The 24213-nt window shown below is 54.8% G+C and overlaps 2 protein-coding genes and 1 non-coding gene across 4 annotated transcripts; 1 reads left to right on the forward strand and 2 right to left on the reverse strand.

The window, feature by feature from the left end:
• Positions 1-953: 953 nt before the first annotated feature.
• Positions 954-11995, reverse strand: MED16 (mediator complex subunit 16). The gene is made up of 15 exons (XM_026108283.2): positions 11934-11995; positions 11242-11441; positions 10716-10823; positions 10272-10441; positions 8960-9391; positions 8450-8555; positions 7621-7776; positions 7058-7269; positions 6558-6764; positions 5924-6134; positions 5580-5713; positions 4958-5150; positions 4490-4706; positions 3748-3831; positions 954-2613 (listed from the first exon to the last, which is right to left on the reverse strand). The coding sequence occupies exons 2-15, from the start codon at positions 11375-11377 to the stop codon at positions 2487-2489; spliced, it is 2493 nt and encodes an 830-aa protein (XP_025964068.1). The 5' UTR covers positions 11378-11441; positions 11934-11995; the 3' UTR covers positions 954-2486.
• A 360-nt stretch (positions 11996-12355) lies between these two features.
• Positions 12356-12462, forward strand: LOC112988111 (U6 spliceosomal RNA). The gene has a single exon (XR_003260451.1). It is a non-coding gene; the product is annotated as a U6 spliceosomal RNA (small nuclear RNA).
• Positions 12463-12647: 185 nt separating this feature from the next.
• R3HDM4 (R3H domain containing 4) lies at positions 12648-23742 on the reverse strand. 2 transcript variants are annotated; one of them, XM_064497604.1, is made up of 8 exons: positions 23586-23742; positions 19519-19673; positions 19193-19311; positions 17979-18102; positions 17355-17440; positions 15952-16037; positions 15756-15811; positions 12648-14664 (listed from the first exon to the last, which is right to left on the reverse strand). In XM_064497604.1, the coding sequence occupies exons 1-8, from the start codon at positions 23642-23644 to the stop codon at positions 14561-14563; spliced, it is 789 nt and encodes a 262-aa protein (XP_064353674.1). In that variant the 5' UTR covers positions 23645-23742; the 3' UTR covers positions 12648-14560. The 2 variants fall into 2 exon arrangements, with proteins under 2 accessions (XP_064353674.1, XP_064353673.1); XM_064497603.1 differs by having other exon boundaries at positions 17355-17446.
• Between the last annotated feature and the right edge of the window lie 471 nt (positions 23743-24213).

Consider the following 24213-nt stretch of genomic DNA (forward strand, 5'->3'; position numbering starts at 1 on the left):
ACCTCAGCTGCCTCCTCCTCCCAGGAGCGCGGTGCGGTGCCCGGTCCTCGTTGGCCTTCCCGCCTCAGCTGCCGGATGAGGGAAACCCCTCCTGCAGCCGGAGAGGGGCTTTGCCTCGTGCCCCGTCCCAACAGTCCTCAATAGCCTCGGGGAAGGGGCCGCCCCGGCACCCGCCTCCCCCCGCAGCTGGACAGCCCGGCGGGGAGGGGGCCTGCAGCACGGGGGCCGGGGCGCAGCCCTGCTCGGGGCAGGCTCTCCGCCCTCCCGCCTGCGAGCAGCCCAGCGGCTGCAAGCTTCGTCCCCGGCTGCGGGCACCGAGCTGCCCCGACGCGCTGGCTGGCTGGCGCACGGTGGAGCCCTCGGTGCTCCGTTCACAGCCCTGCCGGCCAGAAACGGGCTCCAGCCCCAGGAGCAGCTTTTCCGATCAGACCTTGGCATGACCCTGGTTCTTGCCCAAGAGGCTCACACACATCCCCAGCACTAGTGCACAGCCCGGTTTCTCGGGAGCAATCTCCAACGTCCCGCCTGCAACACGCAGAACGGTGAAGCAGGGGAAGCAGCCCGGTTCCCGTTCAGCAGCAGTGTCAGGACACGGAGGGCAGGAACCTCCCGCCTGTAGCCAGGTCACCACTTTGCTGCTGAAATGCTGCTGCCACCACCCCCTGGCAGGAGGCGAGAGTGAGGCAGAGCCTGTTCTGCGCTAAGTGCAGCAATTTGGGGAAGAAACAAACGATCCGCACAATTATCAGCCGATTATTCAGAGGTGAGCAGGACCGAGGCGAGGACTGCCAGGGCAAAGGCCCAAAGGGAGCAGAGCACGGCCACATCCCCTCCGGTTTGGGAGGTACAGCAGTATCGCAACAGGTCATTGCGAGACCCCTTCTAGCAGCCCCACGCTGGGAGCCAGGGAGAGTCTGCTAAGGAGAGACGATGGACAGAGGACAGAAGGACTGTTCTGTTTAGACCACTTGTTTACAGGAACGGGTACAATCAGAAGGCCCTTGTTTTAGATAGAAAGGAGAAAACAAGTATGGTATCACCAAGGACTTTAAAAACCCACCTTCTGTTCCTTGCTCTGTGCACGCAGCCTCATGGAGAACAGCCAGCACCAGAGCTGGGTGAGACCTCGGGAGCTGCTCCCAACCGCAGGGCTCCGTCGCAGCAGGACAGCGAGCAGAGTGGGGAAATCATGAGTAGCAGCAATCAAACAGTAAATAACCCCCAAACCTTCTCTCTGAAAGAAGATTAACGAGGAGCCAGATTGACTAGTTTTACTTAAAGGGGTAAGAGTTTTAACAAGGAGTTCCAGTTTCCCAATTAGCCATTTCCTTTTTCTTAATTACCCATAGAATGGCAACACAGAGACCTGCACCACACAGCAAAGCACTAAATGGAGGAATTGAGAGACACAAGCTCTTTGACATCACTGCAATTTTTCACTGATAAATGAAAACTCATTCCCAGATGGAAGAAGTATATATAAAAATTGGCTTGTTCTTTCCTTTAAATGGTCTCTGGGGAGATCTGGAAGTTACTTGGCTGGGTAGGTATTTGGCCAAACCGCAGATCAGCTCGAAGCATCTTCGCTGTGCTTTGTCAAAGGGCACAGATTTCTTGGTTTGATTTTGAAAAGAGATGAAACTAATGGGGCCTTCCTGTACAACCAAAGTCATATGAGAAAGACTTCTGAAGCTTTTCTGAGAACAAACCAAACATTCTGAACATTCTGTACAAAATTAAGGGAACCTTTATTTACAAAGTAGCTGCTGGTTCAGCGAGAGACAGGGAAATGGATGGGTTTGTTCCAGGGCAGGAGGCTCATGCTCCTGTTCTTCCAGAATGGGAGGAAATTGTTCCGTTCATTTGAACATAGATACACCATGCTGGTGAAGTCTCCTGTCAGGAGAGCAAGTTCACTCGTAAGGATGGAGAAGTATAGGGAAACAGGGATAAACCAGCCCATCCCACATTTCCCAAGCAGCCTGGTAGCAAAGGATGAACATAAAGTACTATGTATTTGTTCCCCTTTCACGGGAGATTTTGTCTGTTCACCCTCAGCTATCAGCCATCTACTGCTCTCTAACCATGCAAGGACCTACTCCCAGGTGCAGCCATTCCGCATGCTCAGCCCAGAGACACAGAGGCAGCAGGTTTTTCACCTCTCGGGCCCTTGACTTTGCCTTCAATAATGACAGAGACACCTCCGATTCCTTTCTAGCTCTTCCCTGTACAAATATTCTCCCCCCCCCCTCCTTTTTTATGGCACAAAGGGGTGAAGCAGAAGCAAAATCAATGCAAGGAAAACATAGCAGCTCCGCTAGTCAACTGCTTGGCACTGTCTCACAGGCAGCATCAGGATGACGCTTGCAGAGAGCGCAGGAAAAGCGCTGCCGTTCTTTTGTCCCAAACGCCTCCAAAGAAGGCAGCTCCGAGCAGCTCTTCCACTTGGCGCCCGTTGTTCCCTTTTTGCCCCACAAAAGGCATTCTCACGAATAGCTGAGGGGCATCCTCCTCCACAAGCCCCCGCACAGGCAGTTTTTGATCCAGCGCTGCTCCCACTGCTTCACTGCAGTGATTTTGTTTGGCGATTTCAGCATGGTAACGCAACCACACCTGAAAAGAAACACACACACAAAAGGGTTCAGTCAGGCATAGGAAATAGAGAAGCCTAGGAAAAAAGCGAACACTGCTGGGGCTCCTGTATGGATCACAGAGAGAGCAAGGAATCAGAGGAGAAAAATAGCTTTTGCCCTTTGCAGGTGATGTTTGCAAGCACTAAAAAGCAGCTGAGACCATGTGAGCAATTATCATAAATGAAGAGAGGTTATCTCAGAACAGAAGGCTGTCTTGAAGACAATAGCCCCCAGCTGCTATTTATACATAAAACAACAGACACTCATCTTGTAAAAATGATCTACTACAGAGACTTTCTATTAAAACCAATAATTAAAGCTAATTCAATCATATGATTAGATAGATGTTTGCTCCCTGCACCATCACTTCAAAATCCAGACTCCTCTGTGAAGGGTGGATGAAGAGGACAACACAAAAGGACCTAAACTGCAAATCTAGTTTGAAAAATGACTCCAACACGGCGCTGTAGATTCTGTGTTTATTTCCTCTTACCACCTCCTCTCCAAGAACACAGGTAGCTATTTTTTTTAAACACCAGACCAGCAAATCAAGCTGGGGATCTCTCATTACCAATAAAGATTTCTACAGACCAAATTCTGTTCTCCATTTACCTATGTAACCAGACTGCTCTCATATTTTTCTGTTAAAGCAGTATCATATTTATTCCATGATGCAAAATTCAGCCCCTAGATGCAATGTAGTTCAATCACTGACAATGAAGAATCTAGCTAATTCTCACAGAGCTGGGGTTACTTTGCAGGACAAAGTAACAAGATTTTTAATACAACGGCCATGCTGCAACGATAGCAGCAGCTATCTTGAGTCAGGGATGCTGCTCTTCCAGAAGCCTTTTAAGAATCTTGGTCATCCAGATTAGAGGAGCCTTAAACATAACCACAACTGCTCTCCTCCAGTGCAATACATAGTGCCATAAACTAAAAGCCTTATAAAAGAAGCATTTCCTCCTGCAGACATAGTTAACAAGAAATGTTATTGAGCTATGTTAGGGTGGTAAACAGAGACTGAAAGAGCTTTTAAATGACAAAAAGAACAGTTTGAGTTTCTGCCGAGACTTTCCCTGCACTGAAGGGATTATATGTTTGCATTGTTTACCTGGTACACGACTTGCACTCTTCTGTTGGATATGCTCCTAAGTGAAGCCGTCTCAGGTGATCAATCTTGGGCTGTCCAGGCGCCCTGGGTAGGAAGAAGAATGGTAACTTTTCTAGAATGCCATTTCTATAAGCTGTTTCCAGGACACCTTTTTCCAAAAAATACCTGAGATTCCATCCATCAAAACCCAGACAGAAGCCCGGAGAGTAAATCTATTGCACTGACGCCAGAGTGAATCACTCACGGAGAATCACTCCCTCCTTGCCCCCAGAAAAGGCTGGAACCAAAGCCTTGGAGTTCCACTGTTCTGCACTCCTGCAACCCCTTTTGCTAGTACTATAAGAATTCCCAGAAAGGGCTCACAAAACCAGGTCCAGGTAAATCCCAGACTGTCGACGCTCTCTTACAGTTTCAACCCGACGCAGAGCATTTTCCTGGTTTCCTGCTGAAACCAAGCGTTGCAGTTCTGTCTAAAGTACCTGCAACGGTCTGTACCAGCGGCTGCATTTCAGTAGTATGACCCACACTTTTTACACACAGTGTGTAAAGTGTCATGGAATTTAAGGACATTGTGAAATTAATCTAAATACAAGCTAGCATTTTTTGTTTTGTCAAGTACAGAGAACAAAATTCTCTCAGGTCGCGTATGCAAATAGACAAGCCAAAGAATGCAGGCATCCCAAACCCGATGATCTCTCGGAGCTGGAAAGAGATCCCAGGTGTCCCGATACCCTCTCTGTACCTTACAAAGGCATCGAACTGGGAAGAGACAGTGTGACCAACAAGCCCAGGAGCTTTTCCAAACTGCAGCCGGACGAGCTGTTTGTTCTGCAGCTTGCTGATAATGCCATCGTTGATGGGCAACCAATCGATATTGGGAATGAGCAACTGGCTGGGCAGGAGGCAACATTCATCTATCAGGGTATCATCTGGCTCTGTCATGTGATTTTCCTCACGACCTGCATGGAAAAATCAAGCAGAGAGAGCACCAGCTCTAACATCTCTCATTTAAAGATTGAGAGAAGCTGCTGCGTGCAGTTTCCTCCTCCATCCGCCAACACAGCACAGAAAACAATAAACCTGGCAGTTGTACTTGCCCTTTCTAAATGCTACAGACCCACTCAAAAGTTACTCCCCCCAATTATTCCTTTCATGCACAATCCACATTAAGGAAGGATCCTTTTGTTCAAGGAAACCGGTAAGCCCTTACAGCACAGCCAGAGCTTGGTTAGAAGCCTGAAGAGGAGGGACATGCTGTCCTGGGTGTCAGAGGTTGCTGTGTAGACAGGGAGGCAGCTTGGCTTCAGCAGTCCCCAAATACGGATCACCACCATAAGCTCTCTGAACATGCCCAAGGATGCTCCGTCTCGCAGAAAGCTGTGTCCCGGACGCACAGGGGAGCCCTGCAGAGGGGAAAGAACAGCTGCGACTGGGACTTACACACAGCCTGCCTGAACCACTCTTCCCTTTCCAGATAACTTATGAGATGTACCCGAACCCAAGGAGAGCTTTTTTCAAGCAGTACACAATCTGTGCAGCTCACTGCCAGAGGATGCTGTGGAGGTTAAAAGGTTCATAAAGGGTTTAAACAAGTCAGGTAGCTATTAAGCCCAATGGTCTGAATGCAGCTTCCAGTCCCTGCATCACTGACTACCAGAAGCCGGACACGCATGGGAAGGATCGTTTTACAGTTCAGCTGCTTCTTACATTCTTTTCTCAAGTTGCTTGACAGCAACACCAGAGTTGTGCACGACATGGCTAAAGCCACTCAAACAAATGCACAAAGATTTTTTTGCTCCTCCCTGACAGTTCTCGGGAGCGCAGGCTCTCACCTGGTTAGGAAGGCTGGCCAGCAGATAGAGCACAAAATCTCCCACCCACTGGATGAGCTGCTGCAGGGACTGCAGCGTGGTCATCTCCAGGACAAACTCTTCCGTCTTCAAGTTAATCATCACTTTGTCAATGTCTGAAACAGAAGCAAGACATCTCCTGCTCAGGGAAAAGATGGATCCAAATTTCACTCCCTGCCCCCACGATGGAAAGAGAGTTCACCTTCCCTTTGTTCAAACTCAGGGAGTTACTATGAGCCTGTAACACTTTACACCTAACCTAAAGGGGGCACGATCTGATTCAAAACACTCCGAACACAGTGCCAGATGTTACGAGCAATCACTACCTATATCTGTGATCTTGGAGCAGATCTCAGTGAGTCGGTCCCCAGGACTCTTGTCTGGCGTGTTCAGGAAGTGCGGGCGTAGCAGTGATTTCAAGGTGCAGCTGATGGCGATCAGGAACAGCTTTGCATGGTAGTCACACACACGAGCTATCGTGCTGGAGGACAGCTTGCAAAGAGATGCCTTCATGGCAACAATTCGTGTGGACAGGACCTGATTGACAGAGAGACACCAGGAAAGATACAGAGGTAAAGGTAGAATTAGAAGGTGCTTATTAAAGCAAGATGCTTCTCTTCTGTACTCTTCGCTCTTGCTACATGGTTGACAAGAATACTGAATACTGCTCTGTGCATGTACAAACAGTGCTACAGTTCCCAGAACACCGAGAGAATTCTGCCAGCAACAGGCTTTACCATCTCACCAGAAGTTTCCAACAAGTACAGTCCCATTAGTGTTCCTGAAAGTGAACACTGCTTAAACAGATGTTCTTCACACCTAAATCAGTGCTCAAGCAGAATATTCAGAGAGGCAGAATTGCCTAGCAGTTCCGTCTCTTGAGCTCTAGCAGTTCCTGCTCCCTCCTCCCAACCTCTGAGGCCCCTCTGCAATGAGCTAGGGAACTTCACTCCCACTCACCTGCTGCAGGGCCGCATTCTGGCGCATATACTCCTCATGCAGCTTCTCCACCAGGTTCTGGACCATATTGGGTTGGACGTGGAGCAGGATGTCCCACCAGTCATAGCCGGTCACCATGCAGTACTCCAACAGGAACAGCAAGTGTCGGAGGGACATGTTCATGTCCAGCACGTGGCCCATGGAGGGGGATATACGGAGCATACTCAGCTGAAGGGAGGAGGCCAAAACAAACCCCACATCAAGAACAGGCTACGGGAACTGGTTTGAAACCACTCCACAAAAGCTACTGTACAATACAGGGCCAATCGCAGCTCATTGCTGACCTGAAGATACACTTCCCCACAATAACAGGATACATCCCTTCTCATTTAACACGGGATCATACAGCTGGATTTAACATTCCCAGAAAGTTTCTGAATGATCCCTCACTACTTAGAGAGAGAACGAGAGCGCGCCAGGGATGACAACTACCACACACCCCACAAAACAAAGCACGATACCTTCCCATGACTATCGATGCCAGCCAAGGCCAGAGACGTCCACGAGAGCTGCATGGCTTTGAAATGAACCAGTGGACCAGCAGTTCGCTGCCTTTTGATGGTCTGCTCGTCCACCGGGCGCTGGGAGGAAGAGCCATAGAACACGGCCATCATTTGCAAGGACAGGCGATGAACAATGTGGACACTGCCGTCGTGAAAAGCCAAAGCCAGACCTGGGGACAGAAGACAGGGGAAGCTGAGGAAGCAACTCCTGGCATAACTCAGTCCTCGACCAGAGAAACAGCCACTGAAAACTCATGTGGCTACCTTGCAGAGCACCCAAAAGGCTCTGGGCTCTCAGGCATGCTTGTACCTATAGGCCATACCAGCATTCCATAGAGGTACAGCTCCTTCTATGCAAATGAAATGGGAGAATAGGAGGCTACTACGTCTCCGAAAGCTTTCGTATTAGTATTTCACATGGTTTGTTCCGAACCCTTACTTCAGCTACAGCTTAGGAAATGGAGAAGGCAAAGTTTCAGGCAGAAGCTACATATTTAGGAGAAAGACAATAGACTCCTCACCCAATCCAGGGAAGAATTTGGTGTCATTGGCTACTTTCAGATCAGTATTTGTCAGTGAGATTGGCAACTTCGGCAGAGCCACAGCTGAAACACGATCCAAATCATTGGTGGCAGAAAGAATTCGCCATTTCAGTATCATGGGTTGTTTGTCTCCAACTTTGGAGGAAAAAAACAAAATAACTGAGATGTCTTTTCCCAAAAGGATCAGAAAACACCACCCTTCCCACCCCCTGATTTCTACCCACACTCCCTATATAAGTAGGCTTACAAATCAAACATGGGCTATACATTCATTCTACCAGGCAATAGCCCTCATTTTTTCTAACCCCATTAACTGCACAAACAATGACTTCTTCTACTAAATCTGCTTTGATGGAAGACTCTGCTGATACTGATTAACAAATTCTTATGTATAATAATCCTGTACATTTCACTGGAGTAAAGCACATAGATTTGATTTTGTTATCTCTGACATCAGGTGGAACAGATGTGCATGCTGGACAGCTCGATTAAACTATTTGCTTGCTGCACAAATGCTTTTTCTTTAGAAGACTCAGATCGCTCTGTTCTCAGCTGGAAAAGTGGTTGCAGAGCATCACACAGGAAATGTCTTTTATTGAGTGAAAGTAACAATACAACCATTTCCTTGAGACCAGCAATTTGTTGCCTAAGATGCAGACAAATAGGTGAAAAAGAGCATGAGACTGAGAACAGATAAATATGGGATTGTGAATAATTCCATACATGCGATGATGAATTTAAGAACCTGTCTTGCATTTTCACTTAGACCATGCTCTTATTTTCAAGAGTATCAGGTGCTGAAACTCACCCACAGGAGATATTTGCTGAAATATGTTATTGACTGGCAAGCCCTCTTTCCGGAGAGACCAGCACTCCACAATGCTGCTGTTTTGGTTGGAAGCACAAAGCAAGACCTTCAAAAGAGAAACCTGTACTGTAACTGTCTGCACAAAATTTAAAAAAGGAAAAGGCAGTATCCAGTAGTGTTTTTCCCACTCTGTTTTGAATCTCTCTCCTGATTAGTTTATACTCCATCAGTGAAAAGCAGAGGATTGTGTCTGCAATACATAATGGTAATGATGAAGCCCCTAATTCCAGTGAGACAGAAAGCAGAGGCAGAACTCCGAAATGGGGTATCACAGCCTGTACGCCTTCAAATCACAAATGGTCTCACCCCTCTGGAACCAGGGATGCAAAGGACATCGCAGGACACGATCTGTTTATCTCCAGAGCTGGGTGCGGAAGCCAAAGGTGGAGCAAACAGCTATTTCCTTTGCTATTTTTTTAAAATCCTATTTGCTTAACAGCAGACGCTCACCTGCTCTGACATGTCCCGAGCAAGGAATTTCAGGTGAGTGATTGCTGGATATTTGTCTTTGCGGGCAGGGTCTGTGGTGCAGCGCATGAAGAGGGATGGCAGGATTTCAGTGTCTATTTTGCACTTCTCATTCACCACGCTGACGCAGACTTTGTAGAACTGGACAGGGGAGGTGCTGCTGCCATCTGACGTGGCCACCACGATGTTCCCACCGCCAGTGAAGGCGACGTCTGCCAAGGCAACACGACAACGGAGACGGCACAGGCTCTCCGTGGATGTCAGGACCTGCCCATTGGGCTTGAGGAGAGAGACCGTCACCAGACCGCTGATGGTCACAGCAATCCAGCCCTCCATGGGCTTCCCGCCAAACAGAGTCAGGGATGGAGAGAATTTGACCCTGGAAAACTTCTCACCAAAGTTTGATGCTCCAGACTGTGAAAGAAGATAAACAACACAAGGACATTTGTATCTGATATATGCAATGCACCTACAACTGCAGCATGGTCTGGAGAGCTGAACAGAGACTGAAATCAGGGCATCGAGTTCATACATCCAACTTGGTGCCGTGATCTCGCAGAAGTCCCTTTCTCCCTGGGTCAGAGCAGTTCTGGTTTTACAGGCAGCAGCAGGAACATACCAACCCCTGAGCAAAGCTCTCAGAGAGCTCCTACCGCATACGTGCAGGCTGAACCTGAAAGAGCCAATGCCCCTCTCCCTTCTGCGGCCAGTTCCAGCTCTGACACCAACCCATTGCACAACCTCTTCAGTTTCTGTGCCTCAGGTTCCCCAGGACTAAAGAGAGGGAAACATTTCTCTCATTGGAACATTGCAAAAGTAAACATTAAAAAAAATGTAAGTAGGTAGCTTCTACTTGGCAGACTTCCCGTTTTGTGAGTCTGATAGAATTAGACATGTTTCTAAACAAGCAGCTTATCTATGTATGCATATGGCTCCCATTGCCAAATCCCTGAATCAAACCTCATGACCTTGAACACATTTCTTCTCCAATATTGCTACTAAGCAAAGAAATGCTTTTTATCTCCATTTTACAGCCAAGGAAATTGAGGCGGACAGACTAAGAAAGACATATTTAAAGCACCAAGAGAAAGAAGGCATTGAATTCCTTTTGAAACTCAGGAACTAGGAATCTGATTTTCCTTTACTGACTTAAAAAACTCTCCGGCTTGACCTGCCCAAGGTCATGGAGAAAAGCCACGGCAGAGCAAAGTCATAAACAAAGGTTTCCCAAGTTCTTTGCTAATGACCTGAGCCAGCCTCCCTCACTGGATCCCCACGCAGAGCTGGGACAAACCTTTTCCACGTGCAGAGCCAGCTTCACACCGTTGTGCAGCCAGGATAGGGCCACAACAGGGTCTCCTTCCACCATACTGCCCACAGTGTTCTCCCAGCTGTTGGCCAAGTGTTCAGTCATGCTCCAGCACTTAATGTGTCCGTCTGCATCTGCCGAGAGGAGCCTGGAGCCTACAATAAAACAGTCTCGTAAGAACCAGTGGGTACAGCAAAAAAAAAATCATTAGGAACCAAGAAATCAAAACATCCCAGTGCAGATCTACTGGAGCCAAACAATTCATGGCTATGAAATGATGGGCACAGCACAACTCCTAATGGCATATGCAGTCAAAAGAGAAAGACCCACAAACTCCCTCTCTATAAGCTATCACACACCATCTTATGAGCTGTGTGCGCATGGAGAAAGGGTGGGACAAAAGGATAGCGAGGAAGGACACAAGCTTACCTGACTGATCCCACTCCAAACAAGTGATGATTTCAGCATGACCAGAGTTAACAGAATAGACATCCCATGGGTGCTCCGTGTCAATGATGTGGACCATGTGGGTGAGATCTGTGTGAAAAGAGAAATTAGTCACTGTCCCTCATTACTAATTCCTCAGCAGGTGTTTCTCAACCCATGGACTCTGAGCTGATGCAGTGGAAGCCACTATTTTCTATCAAACGGTTATGGGAAGGACAGCAGCTGTGCTTGGCAGCTCAGGTGACGTAACAGGTACCAGCACAGAACTTGCCCTAGTTCATCAGAGTCTGAGAACCACTCACTAGTAAATAAAAACCCCACTAAATGTGAGGAACATAAGAAAAAGAGAGAAGGTAAGTTTCCTGTGCTGCTTACTACAGGTGAAAGATTTTAAGATAGGAATAGAGCAGGAGCCACTGGGTCCACTGGTTCCCAATAGGAGGGCGTTCATAAACGCGTTGTGAGTTTCCACAAGACGTTATCGAGCGACCCTTCAAGCACACTGTACCTTTTTCCTCCTCATTTTTGAGGTCTGTGGTGAAAGCAATCAGGTTCCTGCAGGACCAAGCACACACCAAGGGGATGGAAGGGCAGTGGTTGCTTTTCGGCCTTTTCTCCCACTCGCAGACATACGCCAAATCCATTGCGCCTCCGGTAACCCCCGGGGTCCTGCTGGCCCACGTGACGCAGACAGGCAGCTTTTGGTGCCTACGGAAAGGAAAAAGGCACCTTCTAGATGCAAAAAACAGCCAGTTCCACGGGTCACAAACACAGGCCCAGGTAAACCGGCTCCCCCAGCGAAATCTGCCCCGCCCCAATAGCTCCTCACTCGCGGGGCCAGGCCGCCCCCCCCAAGCAGGTGGGTGGGGAGAAAAAGGGTATCAGCCCCCTCGATAGGGGCTAGGGGGGAATTGGCTGCTGGGGGGGAACTGCCCCCCCCGAGGGATGGGGAATTGCCCCCAAGGGGGACAAGGGAGGGCACCCGGCCCTCACACAGGGCGGGGAGGGGAGCTACCCCCCCGGGGGGACACCCAGCCCCTCTGGGGGGGTGAGGGAGGGGGAACTGCCCCCTCATAGCGGGCTGAGGGAGAAGGAATTTCCCGCCGGGGCTGAGGGAGGGGCACCCGCCTCCGGGGCGGCTGCTGCCCCCGGAGGGGGCGGGGGGAATTGCCCCGGGGGGGCGGGAGCGGCCCCACTCACCGGCCGCGGCCCCGCACCGCCTCCCGCCGCGCCGGAAGGACCCCGGCCGCCTCGCCCCACCCCGTCGGGCTGCCCTGAAGAGCGCCTGCGCAGAGCCCGCCACAGCTGCGCCGGGCGGGGCGCTCAGGCACTGCCTCGGACAGCCCAGGACAGAGGCCCCCTCGTGGATGGGGGGAGAGAGGGGCGGGACAGCCGATAATTTGCATAAAAGCCTACCCAGAAACCATCAGCGCCTCGGGAGGATACATAGCCAGCGAATTTGGAAGATTTGGGCGAAACCAAAGTAAAACAATCATTTAAAATGATATAAAGAACTAAAGTATTATCTTAACGTATTTAGTGACGAAATAAATGAAATCACCCTATTGTGAGAATTAAGCCCTTTGGGAGCTATAAATATCGCTGCGGGGGAAGAGACATTCGTGCTCGCTTCGGCAGCACATATACTAAAATTGGAACGATACAGAGAAGATTAGCATGGCCCCTGCGCAAGGATGACACGCAAATTCGTGAAGCGTTCCATATTTTTTTCTCCTTCCAGACGAGGCAGAGGAGCACCCACAGGCCCAGCCATGCTTTTTGCAGGCAGAGCCAGGACAGGCCCCCCCCCGCTCCCTAAACCCCCACCAAACTCACACCCTCAACCCCAGCCCACACCCCAAATCCCAAACCCCCACCCCAGCCCCGAGGCGATGCACGAGACACCAGGAGCCATCAGGAGCACCGTGGTTTATTGTTCCTGCATAAACGCCACCCGTTTCTGCATCACGCAAAACAGACAAGAGCAGTGACAACTCCCAGCTTTCCCCCACCAGCCCCGCTCTGTCTGCGGATTCATGGTGGGTGACAGCATGGCACGCCGCTGCCCCATCCTCGGCGATGCTCCTTTACCCGCTGGGCTCGAATGGGGCTGGCGGGTGCCCCCCGCGCTGCAGGAGCAGGCTGCAGACGGGGGCCGAGCGAGCCCCCGCCCCACATGTCTCCAGCTGCTGCAGACGCGTGGGGAGCCCTCGACACATACCAGAGACATGCACCAACATGCAGGACACACAACACCCACAAGCACCCGTGCGCGGCCACGGCGGCTGTGCCGGGAGGTTGAGCTCTGCCCCGGTGCCTCCCTCGGCCGAGCAAGGCGGGCAACCGGCAGGAGCTCCGACCACGCGGCACTGGGGTGCCGGGCTGCACCGGTACACATACAAACATATAAAAGACATGCTATATTACATTTAAAAACAGCCCATTACCCCCCAAATAAAAGGCAGGTCTGCGTGCCAGCTTCTCACGCCAACTGCAAACCAGAGCAGCAGCAGCAGCTCGGACCAGGCTGGCCAGGAGACCAAGGGCTCCGCAGGAGAGCTTTGCCTCCCGCTGCGGCGCTTAGACACGGGGGCAAGAGGCCCCGAGCTCAGAGCGGGGAAGGGATGCCCAGTCCTGCCTCTCGGGCCCAGATGCTTCCCTTTAGGCAGAAATCTCTTTCCTGTCCCTGTCAACCCAGGTCCAAATGTTCTTGCCCCTCTGGATTACTCTCTAGCCCTCAGTCTTGGGTCTAAATCCAGAACCGAGGCAGCTCTTTTCTCACCAAGCTGCTTTCAGTACCTTTACTGAGGAGCTGGGCAGGGGCTGAGCTTTACCATAAGCTCCATTGCTGGTGTCACACTGCTGGTCCTGAAGCAAAGCACTTTCCCCTCCGGGCAGGCCACAGGCCGGAGGCTCTTCCACGCGCTCAGGGTTTGCTCGGCCGCTTTTGGGCTGAGGAAGAGCCGGCAGCTGTGAGGAACTACGTCATCACAGAAATACCTGGGCCAAAATCACCCCGGACGCACCACAATGCCAGAGGTGGTTCCGGTCCAGCCTGCTCATTTTTAAAAGCACCTGGGCTATAATTAGACACACAAACACTCTCCAGGCAGAGCAGCTTCCGCTGGGAAACAGCGCAGCAACCAGGGAAACGGGGCAAGCACGGCAGATAGGCACCTGCTTCGCCCACGCCTCGCGCCCCGAGCATGGCGGTATCTCACAGCACCACACAGCCCGGAGTCCCGCTGCCAGATCACGAGCAGAGAGCACTGGCCTGGGGAAAGAAAAAAAACTAGACAATCTGGCCTCTGCAGAAAGCACGCCAGCAGCTGAGCAAACGCTTCCACCCCGGTGTGACAAGATGAGCAGCTCTCAGCCCACCTTTCCGCCCCTCGGCTGCACCCGGAGGGGCTGGGAGGGCAGCGTGCACCAGGTTCAGCCCCGCACTGTCCGGACCGCGCTCGCCAGGGGCGAAGCCCGCGGGCCAAGTCCACGTATCCCTGAGGGATCAGAGCACTGTTCCTCAGAGCAGGCCTGGGCTACGTCAGGACGGAGAGCACGGCTGTAAGCGCCTTGCTTCGCACCACGTGTCACAGCCGTTGTCTCGGGCATCCGCTCTCGGAGGTGGGGAAGGGAAGAGCCCCAAAGCAGGGCGCACGGAGGGAGCCGATCCGCGCTGCGCCTCGCAGTCCTGCGCTGTGCGAGGTGAGAGGCGGACAGCAGACCAGGCTTCTCCGGTGACGGGGACCAAGCAGCTGGGAGAGGCCAGGAGCAGATGAACGAAGCCTTCAGCGCACCAAGCGAGGGGCAGGGCATCCTTCGGTGTATCAGCTCATCTGCTCCAGGTAGTCTGAGAGCAGGAGCTCGGGGCGCAGGAAGACGTGGTGTTTGTTGCTCACTTTCATTTGGCGTTTCCCTTCAATGTCCGAACCTGGGGGCAAGACAGAGCAGTGAGCAAGCCACCGCCCCTCAGCCGGGGGTCCCACAGCATCCCAACACAGGACCCCGGCCCAGCTGCAGTTCCCTCCTCACAGCTGCTCCGCTCTTCCCGACGAGCCCCTGCAGCTTGTTTCTAACATGTTTCCCCCATGCTCTGCAGAGGGGCATGAAGAGCAACGGTGCCCTCCATCCCCTAGCTCTCCCCACGCATCCCTGCTGGCACCGCAGGCTCCACTTCACATCATTAGAGCTCTCCCGGCATTTTCCACAAGCAGCTGTTAATGAAACGCCGAGCGGCAAAGGCTCCTGTGCAGAGACAAAGGCCAGTGCCTCTCGCAGGATGCCTTGGCAACGAGACCCTCTGAAGAAACCCGGGGGCAAGGCGCAGGCATGGCTGCGCTCCGTGGGCTGACACAGCAGCCACAAGAGAGCGAGCCAAGCAAGCAGCCTGTTGCTTTGAGCCATCCAAACCCCAAAACAAGAGGGGACACGGCTGCACCGCTGCAAAGGAGATGTCCGTAGGCAGAACTGGGCCTGGCCACGATCCTGGCTGATGGACTTCAGCCCACACGAGCTGCACGCACGTGGCGTCCCGGCCTCTGAGCCTCCGAAGAGGTGCAGGGTGGCTGGGAGCAGGAGGGATGCTCAGCACAGAGCAAACCCTGAACGGTGGGGACAAGGCGCAAGCTTCTGTGCGAGGGGACAGCCCAGGCCCAAGAGGGGCTGAGCTCCCGGGATGTGGGGCAGGATCCGGCCCCAGTTAGGTCAGCCCAGGAGAGCTGGGCTGCTCCTCCCTGCACCCTTGGCAAGGGCAACTGGACAGCAGCCAAGGCACTGCCGGGACTGCCTGGCCCCAGGCCGTGACCGACGTCACCCAGCAGCCACGGCTTCTGGCTGAGCAGCGCAAGCACAGCCGAGGCTCCCGAAGGAGTTACGGGCAGCTGGAGCAGGAAACAGGGTTATCTGTGAGCCGCAGCAGAAGGTGGGGCTGGGAGGAAGAAGGGAGGAAGAGACTGAGCTGGAGACAAGAGATAGTGATGCAGAGAAGGGGAAAACACAAACAAACAAACATGAGGCTCTTACTGGCAGAGACGAGGTCCATGTACTGGCAGAGCGCGTGGAGCAGGAGTCGCTCGAAGCTGGGGGAGATGGGGAACAGCAGAGTTAGAGTTGGCACCTCTCATACCAGCATCTCCCCATGTTTTGTCCTGCCCAACTCCTCCCAGTAATCTCAAGGATCAGCTACAGGGAGCAAGCGCAAAGGAAACTGCCGAAATACCTGTTGTCCATCAACGCTGTGTAAACTGAGTGAGGGGTGACGGAGAAAAAGGCCAGCAGCTCCTCCTCCAGGCACTCCAGGGTCCCCTGGAAGGAGAACCAAAGGGCATCGGCATGGAGAGGGCAGCACTGGTAGGGCCCTGCTCAGATCCTGCAGCAACAGGCAAAAGCTGCAGAGCAAAAGCTGCTTCCCCATGTCCAAACCAGCACCCCTGGGCAAGCAAAGCAGCTTCTGTCCCCACACAGCTCTGCACCCCTCACAGACATGTGGTTTTTGCCTTTGAGGAGTTGCAAGGGGCTGGGCAGAACCCAAAGCGGTTTGTGATCAGAACCGTCTTCCTGTGCCACGTCTGCACAGTCCCCAGCACGACGAGGCCTCGGAGTCCCTAGCAGTTACTCCCAGCAGCTCCCAGGCAGACAATCTAGACACGAGACGGCAGAAAGGCACGAGGAAATAAACCACATCTCCCCTTTCCAGTCCCAGAGGCAGGGAAGAATCTGGCTCCTGCTGACTCCATGCTTCGTGTGCCAAGTGTTGGCTCACGTTCAGAACAGCAGCAGCTAGAAAAGCCTTGTGCCTCGCATCTCCTTTCCTCCTGGCAGTCAAAGATCGGCCTGAATGCAGCTCTTTGGAGCACTGTGACCCCAGAGACAAGCAGCAGATGCAAGTCTCATTGGAGAACAAATTGAGCAGAAGCCAACAGGCAGGAGGAGCTGAGGCTGCTTTTAGAGACAGGGCTCTAATTAGAGCAAGGAAAACAAACAGAGCAGGAAAACAGCACCATTGAGAAGGAGTGCAGAGAGCCAGGCACCCCCAGGGCCCAGGAAAACAAGTGTCTGTACACACAGCACACGGGCTGCGTGTGGCAGCTCAGCTCCCCACGCCAGGCGGCACAAGGCCATGCTTGTCTTCCAGTTCAGATTTGTCTACTCAATGGCTTATGAAGTTTAACCCCTCTCAAAAATGCATCTGAGTTCTTCCAAATGTCCAAATTGGAGATGTCCAAATTGGACACCTCCGAACACCCCAAAGCCTCCCTTGTTGCCCCTGTTGGTGAACAGGCTTCATTTCCCGTTACCAGCTGCTCATTGAGCGGAGACCGGGAAACTGGCAGGTAAAAATGTCCTGCAACTACCAGAGAACACGGAGCTGGGAAGACCCATCCGCACAGGGAGTTAAATTCGACCAGCTGTTCCCAACCAGCCACCAGTGCAGGGGTTATGAGGGAATCAGAGCACATTCCCCAGCGCTCATCTGGAACTCGGCACCTGTTCTGGCTCGGCACCCACGCACCAGGTCCAGTGGAGAACCTTCAGGACGTGTCCCCAGACAAAGCCACGCGTGCAGCTCCGGCACCCGGCGCCCTGCCCGTCCCAGCCCCGCCGGCAGCACCCCCGGCTCACCATGGGGATCCTGCCTCGTTTCAGGGTGGAGCGAAGCCGGCGGCTGATGCGCTGGAAGCACTCCTTGGGCGTGTAGGCAGGGTGCTCTGGAGCCGGCGGAAAGAAAAAAGAAGGGACTTGGACACAGCCTGCATTCCCAGTGCCCCTGAGCTAGCGCTGGTTGAAGCCACATGGCAGTGACTAGAACAGCATCACTGCTCAGATGACGACCAAAATCTCCCTAACCGCCCCAGAGGATCCCAGCTGGCCACCTCCTTTGCCTGTGGAAGGTGGATCTGCACAAACTCATCCCCAGACCAGCAACACCCGCCCCAACGGGGAGCATTTGGAGAGTGCTGAAATTCAGGAGGCAGCGCAGTGAGTGCAGAATTGGGGGACGGCTGCTGTGCCAGTCACTCCAGCCATTCCCAGCTCCCACGAACCCTCCCAGGTCCTCGAGGGGGTCTGCCAGGTGCTAAGCCCTCCCTGCAGCATCTGAGGGTTGAATTCAGTCACTCCTTGGCCCTGCCACAGGCAGATGGTGCAGGATGCAGCCCTCAGGAAAGAAAGCCCTTCCCAAAACGCACGCAAGCACTCAGGGAGGAAAGGGAGAGGGTCTCCCTGCCCAGCTTCCCCTCCCCACACCTTTCCACTTGTCTTCATTCTTCACAGGCAGCTTCCTCTTGTGTTTCTTCCTGGCCTCCTCCTCCAGGTAGAGCAGAACTCTCTCTTGCTCTTCTCCTGACCGGTTCATGAAGTCATTCCAGATCTGACAACACAAGCCACCAGACCCCCACTGCAGAGACATCTCCAGGGAGCACCCGGCTGTGTGCAGCCACCACTTAGAGCCCCACCTGAATCCCCCCGAGTCTCCTCTTCACCCACCCCAACCCCACCACCCTTCCTGGAGATGAACAAATGGGGCTGGGCAGAGCTCTGCAGCTGTGACACTGCCCAAGCCAGCATGGAGGCAGATCGTGGCTGACACAAGCCACAGCAACAACAATCTTTCTCCTCGCCTCTTCACGTCCCAATTGTACATAACAGCTTGAAACAATTGCTCTGGGGGGAGACGCAGATTTAGCTAACAAAGGATGCCAGGAGTCCATGATAGCCCAGCCATGCAATCCAGCCGCAACCCAGGTCTACATTAGGCTTTCTAAGCCTGGCCTGTATAAAAGCTTTCTGCAGAGCCAAGAGTGCACACAGTCCACACAGAGACCATGCAGAGTCAAAACCCTGAACATCGAACATAGGAAAGAAGCCAAAGTTTCAAAATACCAGGTTACAGAGCAGATATTGCAGTACCAACTGGGCAGAGTGAAGCAACAGAGGGGTTTAGCAAGGGGCCTGTACTGAAGGAAGCGCTGCAGCCTACATGGGGTTAATCTCTCTGCATGCACAAGCCGTGCAAAGCTGCAAGCGCTGGGAGCGCACAGCAGTGCTGCAGGCACTGTCGGAGATGGCAGCAGACTCCACTTCGCAGGCCCGGCCAGCCCTGCCGGCGCAGTCCTCCACGCCAGCTTCAGCTCTGAGCAGGACCCACCTCTCACACTGCAAGTTTGGCCCTGCACCCCGAGCAGATCGGACTGCACAGCGGTCCCCCCTGCCCCACAGCACCAGAGCCCTAAGACCTGACCTCCCCTTTGCACCACACGGCTGCAGCCGGGCACCAGGCACTCGGATGCCACCCCTGACATGAGGACACTGCTCGGGTTTGGGAAGGTTGCTTCAGCCCGGGGAGGAAGAGGGCTCCTCCGACCAGAGGACTGAAAGGTACAAACACCGTGTGCCGCCGGGACTGCACCCGGCAAGGTCTCCTGAACAAGCCCTGAGCTGGACAGACATCCGTGTCCTACCTCCACGTAGGTCTCGTTGTTACAGGCCTCAGTGAAGATGCTCGGGGTAGCGGAGTGGGCAAGCTCTCCCTCATCATTCCCACATTCGTCTCGCTCCAAAAGCGTCATGAGATACCGAGCTAGGAGAGAAAAACAGGGGTCAGGAGGGAGCGCCTTCAGAAAGGCCCTGCATCTTCAGCCTCACTTCTGTTTGCGCTGTGCAGCACGGAGGAGAGCAAGAGGATTCAGGGCAGATTCCACCTGCCTAACACCGCAGGCAGCCCCGGAGAGACCCAGCACGGGAGGAGTTAGCTCCCCGAGGCTGCCTGGAGCCCACAGATCCTTACTGTTCTCCAGCCTCTGCAGGCTCTTGCGCCCCTTGGCTTTGGGGATGAGGTCCGAGTTGCGGATGGCCTTGTTGATATAATACTGCTTTCGCTTGGAGGGAGAGAACCTCTTGGACGGAGAGTCCTCCAGGGGAGGCAGGCAGTCTTCGATCCTCCTGCAGAGACACGACAGAAGGGACTGAGCACACCCGAGACCTCCAGGACCCGGAACAGCTCGACGAACGCGAGGACAAGGAGCTGCATGGGGACCACCACGGCGGGGACGCTAGGGATGACGGGAGAGGCAGACAGGGGAGCTTCATCCATCAGAGTTATGTGGAATAAGCACCACGTCCTCCTGCATCAGGTCCTGCACCATTCAGCCCCCAGCCTTATTGGCATGCTACGCTGCTAAACCAAGTCCTGCTCCAAGGATTTGGTCTGTTCAAAGCAGCTGTGTATTAGCAGCAAGATGTTCTGGGTAATTAACTCCACCAGTATGTAAAGCAAAATAAAGACTTTCACCTCCACCGAGCAGAGACGCGTCTCAGCTGACCTCCCCACGCAGCGGGACCTCAGACACCCCCGAGGTTGGGAGAGGGACCCGGAACGTACCCACCAACCGTGCTTTTCCTACCACCCAGCCAGAGAGCACTGCCGGGAGCCAGCAACACCTCGCCTGGCATGAGGCCCCCAGAGTGTACCGTTTTCCATCAGATAAACAAGAGCAGAGTTAACACCTGGCCTAGCCATATAACCATCCCCAGAGGAGGCTGGTTCTTCCCTCCGGGCTGTTACACTGGTGTGGCTGCACCTCATAAGCCAGGTCTTCCCTCCTCCCCTACCAGCATAAGAGCCTTTTTTGCAGGTTCTCCATCCTCCTGGGACCTGTCCTAGCTCTGGGCAGAGCTGGGAACAAGGATTAGGAAGCCAAGCTCATCCTTGAAGAGCGATGGGCTGTGCTCCCGTCAGCAGGGCAGAGCTGCCGATGGACACAGCAACAAGCAGCACCGTCGGCTGTCGTGCGGCACAAGCAGGCGGGTGCACAGAGCAGACACCGAACCGCCTCAGCAGCGCCAAGACATTCACCAAACAACACAACACGCCAGCCCTGCCAGCCTGGCCCCCGCAGCAGCCTTTACTGCAATAAAGCTACAACCCCCAGCAGAAAGACTCCAGTATTCACGGATACACAAAGGTGTCTTGGCTTTTATTCATTGTAATTCTGTGCTTAGGGTATTATTTATTATGTGCACAATTCAGAAGTGACCATAATTTAGCTGATTTCCTGTTAAGATTAAATTGAGTGATCAGTGAGAAGCTCACTGGACATTTAATGCAACAGTTTTCCTTTCAAAGCTTAATTTTGTCCTGCCACTTGGGAAAGCCTCAGTGCCCAGGCCTAGAACAGGCACCGCCTTGCGACAGTGCTGGCACAGCTGTCCCCAACATCTGGGAGCAGAGAAGGCTGCGCTCTCAGATTACAGCGGGCAACCTGGGAAGGGGGCCAGCTTCTTACTTCACTGCAGCACCTTGATTTTTTTTTGCTTCCCCTGGATGGGGCAGCAACTGGGCCTCTAATATTGGGGAGAAAAAAAACAAAAGTGAGAAAACCTCTGCCTCGCTTCCAGCCGGAAAGAAAAGCAGCAGGGATGGCCTCACAAAGAAGGCAACAGGAATGCACGCAGCTCCAGTGATGACTAACAGACCAGGGTGGAGAGCTCTAATCTAAGCGACAAACAAAAGATTATCAGGGCTTGTGGATCAATTTTTGATATCAAGGAAGCTGAAGGGGAACACGTTATCTGTGGCCTCAGTGCAGAGGTCTGCGTGCACAGAGCAGGGGGGCTGGGGGCCTGGCACTCCCAGGAGGCAGCCACAGCTCACCAGGGACCACTGCATTCACCTCCATGGCTTACAGGAGCCCTTCAAAGACAAGGAGTCCATGGCGACACAGTACATATTTATTCTGTTTTTGTAGATGACGGAGCCCTAACTCAGGGCAATGGGATAACAAGGAAGTTTTCCTCTGTTGGAGGAAGGAGGAAAAAAGTTAAATAGCTGGGCAAGAGTCACCACAGCAGGAGCACTCACAGCCTGGCAGCAGCTCTAGGACTCTAGCTGCAGGGCCCCCTCCACCACCAGCTCCTGCACAGCCGCCGTCCCCATCCCAAACCCAGGGGTTGTGGCGCAGCTCGTGCGCAGCCAACAACGCAAAACACAGCGCAAGGTTTGCTGCTGGGTCTGATGAGGAGCGTCGCTGCTCGGCTGGGCCGGAAGCCGCACGAGCAGCCAGCAGCCGCCTCGCTGGGGCCCCGCCGAGCGGCGGGCGAATGAGTCAGTGCGGCTGGAGCCTTGCAGCGTCGCCCGGCCGCCCAACGGCTGGATTCATTTCCAATCTGGGAGAGCCGCAGGTGACCGTGACCTTCGGACTGTGCCAGCACAGCCGGGCTTTTCGGGCTCGGCGCCCCGCCAGGAGCAAAGAGCAAGTCTTGGATGAGCTCCGTTTCCAGGCCCTGTATAGGTAACTTCGGAGTCGAGATCCCCTTACATGCAAGCCCCAGCACCGAGCCAAGCTCAACTCAGGCTGCAACTGCCTGCTGTCGCCCTGAAACAGGCAGGTTTTCTGCAGAACGTCTCTCCTGGCCCCCAAGTTACTTGCTGGGCCAAGACTCCCATGTCCTCTGCCGACTTCCACAGCAGGCTCCTCTCGGGGGGAGCCTGCCCCCTCGCTCACTGCAGTTCCTCTTGGCCACCCACACCCGCGCTGAGAGAAGGGCTCAAGACAGACTCGCTACACGGTCACTTCCTTCAAGCCCTCAGATGCTGCTGGCACCACCAGCCCTGCCGGCAAGTTCCCTTTCCTGCCGGTTAGGCACCGGCACTCCCCGGCCTCACCCCGGCCTCTCGGACGAGCACCGAAACAGCAGGAGACTCTGAGAGGACAAAGTCCACCTCCACCCTCGCAAGCAACAGCTCGGAAGCCCGGAGCTAGGGATGCCATGACGAGGACAACTCCCACTCGCTCCCAGGAGCGGAAACAACCGCGGAGCCCCAGGGACGCAGGCCTGGTGGCTCCCAGACCGCGGCAGATGCTTTAGGGCAGGTTTGCTCTAGACTTTCTGCTCACACAGCCAGCAACTGCCTCCTTCCATGGCAACCACAGCCTGCCGAAAGCCCGGCTGGGTTCTCCTGCCGTTGCAGGAGCTGCCGGCTGTCCATGCCACACACACGGGATGCCCAGTTATCCGCAGGGCCAGGGAGCCGGCGGCTCCGGGGGAACCGTGACCGGTTCCCCCACAGCACGCGGCCTCTCTGCTCGCTCGTCCTCACGTCGCCTCCCCGCAAAGCACCTGCGACCTTCAGCAGGATAAACAATAATTAGCTCATTACCCTGATCGCCTGCCCTCGCCTCTGACACAAACGCCTTCAGGCCCCGGCGCTTCCCCGTTCCTGGTTGACGGGGCAAAAGGTCTCCGGGGACAGAGCAGCCTCCCATCGCCAGCGCCCTCCTGCTCTGCCCCGCGCTCAGGGCACCCCCCGCTCCGGCTCGCAGGTGCCTTCGGCACGTCCCTGCCTCAGTTTCCCCTCCGGGAGCCGAGGACAGGCTCCCCCAGTGCAGAAACCCCCCAGCCCAGGGACCAGTGTGGGGGGCACCTGCTGGCAGCGTTTCCAGGCTGCAAAACGCTGCTTTGAGGCCAAGGGGCAGAAACCAGCAGGTTTCACCCCTCACAGGGAGCCAGGCCCAGGGGGACAGAGCCCGCAGGCAGGGGGCCACCGACCCACTGCTCCAGCCTGAGGACACCCACAGCCGCCCCACGGCAGGGCCACAGGTCACCCATGGCCACCCCACAGCCTGCCCTAGCGACGGCCTGCGGGCAGGCCCACAGCCAGCCCCACGGACAAACCAACTGCCCCACAGCCAGCCCCACAGCCCCCCCAACCCCCAGACAGCCCCACACGCATCCCACCCCCCCTCATAGGGCCACAGCCAGGCCCAGGCCCAGGCCCAGCCCCACTGACACCCCGACCCCCCCACGGCCAGCCCCACAGACACCCCTCGTCCGGCGCCCCGCGGCCCCGCTCACCGGCAGGGCTCCTCGGGGGCCCGGCCGCGCCCCGCGGCGCCCCCCGGCAGCACCACCATGGCCGCGCCCGGCCCGCGGCCCGCGCCGCCCGCCCGGCTCCGGCCTTAAAAGGGCCGCGGCGCCGGGGCCTGCGGCGCCCCGCCCCGGAAGTGGCGTCAGAGGGGCGGGGCGGGGGCTGGGGCGGGCCCTGGCTCCGCCCCCGGGCGCTGCGCGTGGGGGCTGCGGGCGGCGGGGGCGTGGTGGGAGCAGTGGGAGCACTGGGGCGGGGTGCTGGGGGCACTGGGAGCACTGGGGTGCTGTCCTGGGGGCACTGGGAGCACTGGAGGACTGGGGCGGTGTACAGGAGGGACTGGGAGCACTGGGATGGCGTACTGGGGGCGCTGGGAGCGCTGGGGTGCTGTGCTAGGGACACTGGGCGCACTGGGATGGGGTGCTGGGGGCACTGGGGCATACTGGGAGCACTGAGGCAGTGTCCTGGAGGCACTGGGATGGGGTGCTGGGGGCACTGGGGCATACTGGGAGCACTGAGGCAGTGTCCTGGAGGCACTGGAGGCACTGGGATGGGGTGCTGGGGGCACTGGGGCATGCTGGGAGCACTGAGGCAGTGTCCTGGAGGCACTGGAGGCAC

This window comes from Dromaius novaehollandiae, chromosome 25 (genome assembly GCF_036370855.1).
Source record: "Dromaius novaehollandiae isolate bDroNov1 chromosome 25, bDroNov1.hap1, whole genome shotgun sequence".
Lineage (NCBI taxonomy): Eukaryota > Metazoa > Chordata > Aves > Casuariiformes > Dromaiidae > Dromaius > Dromaius novaehollandiae.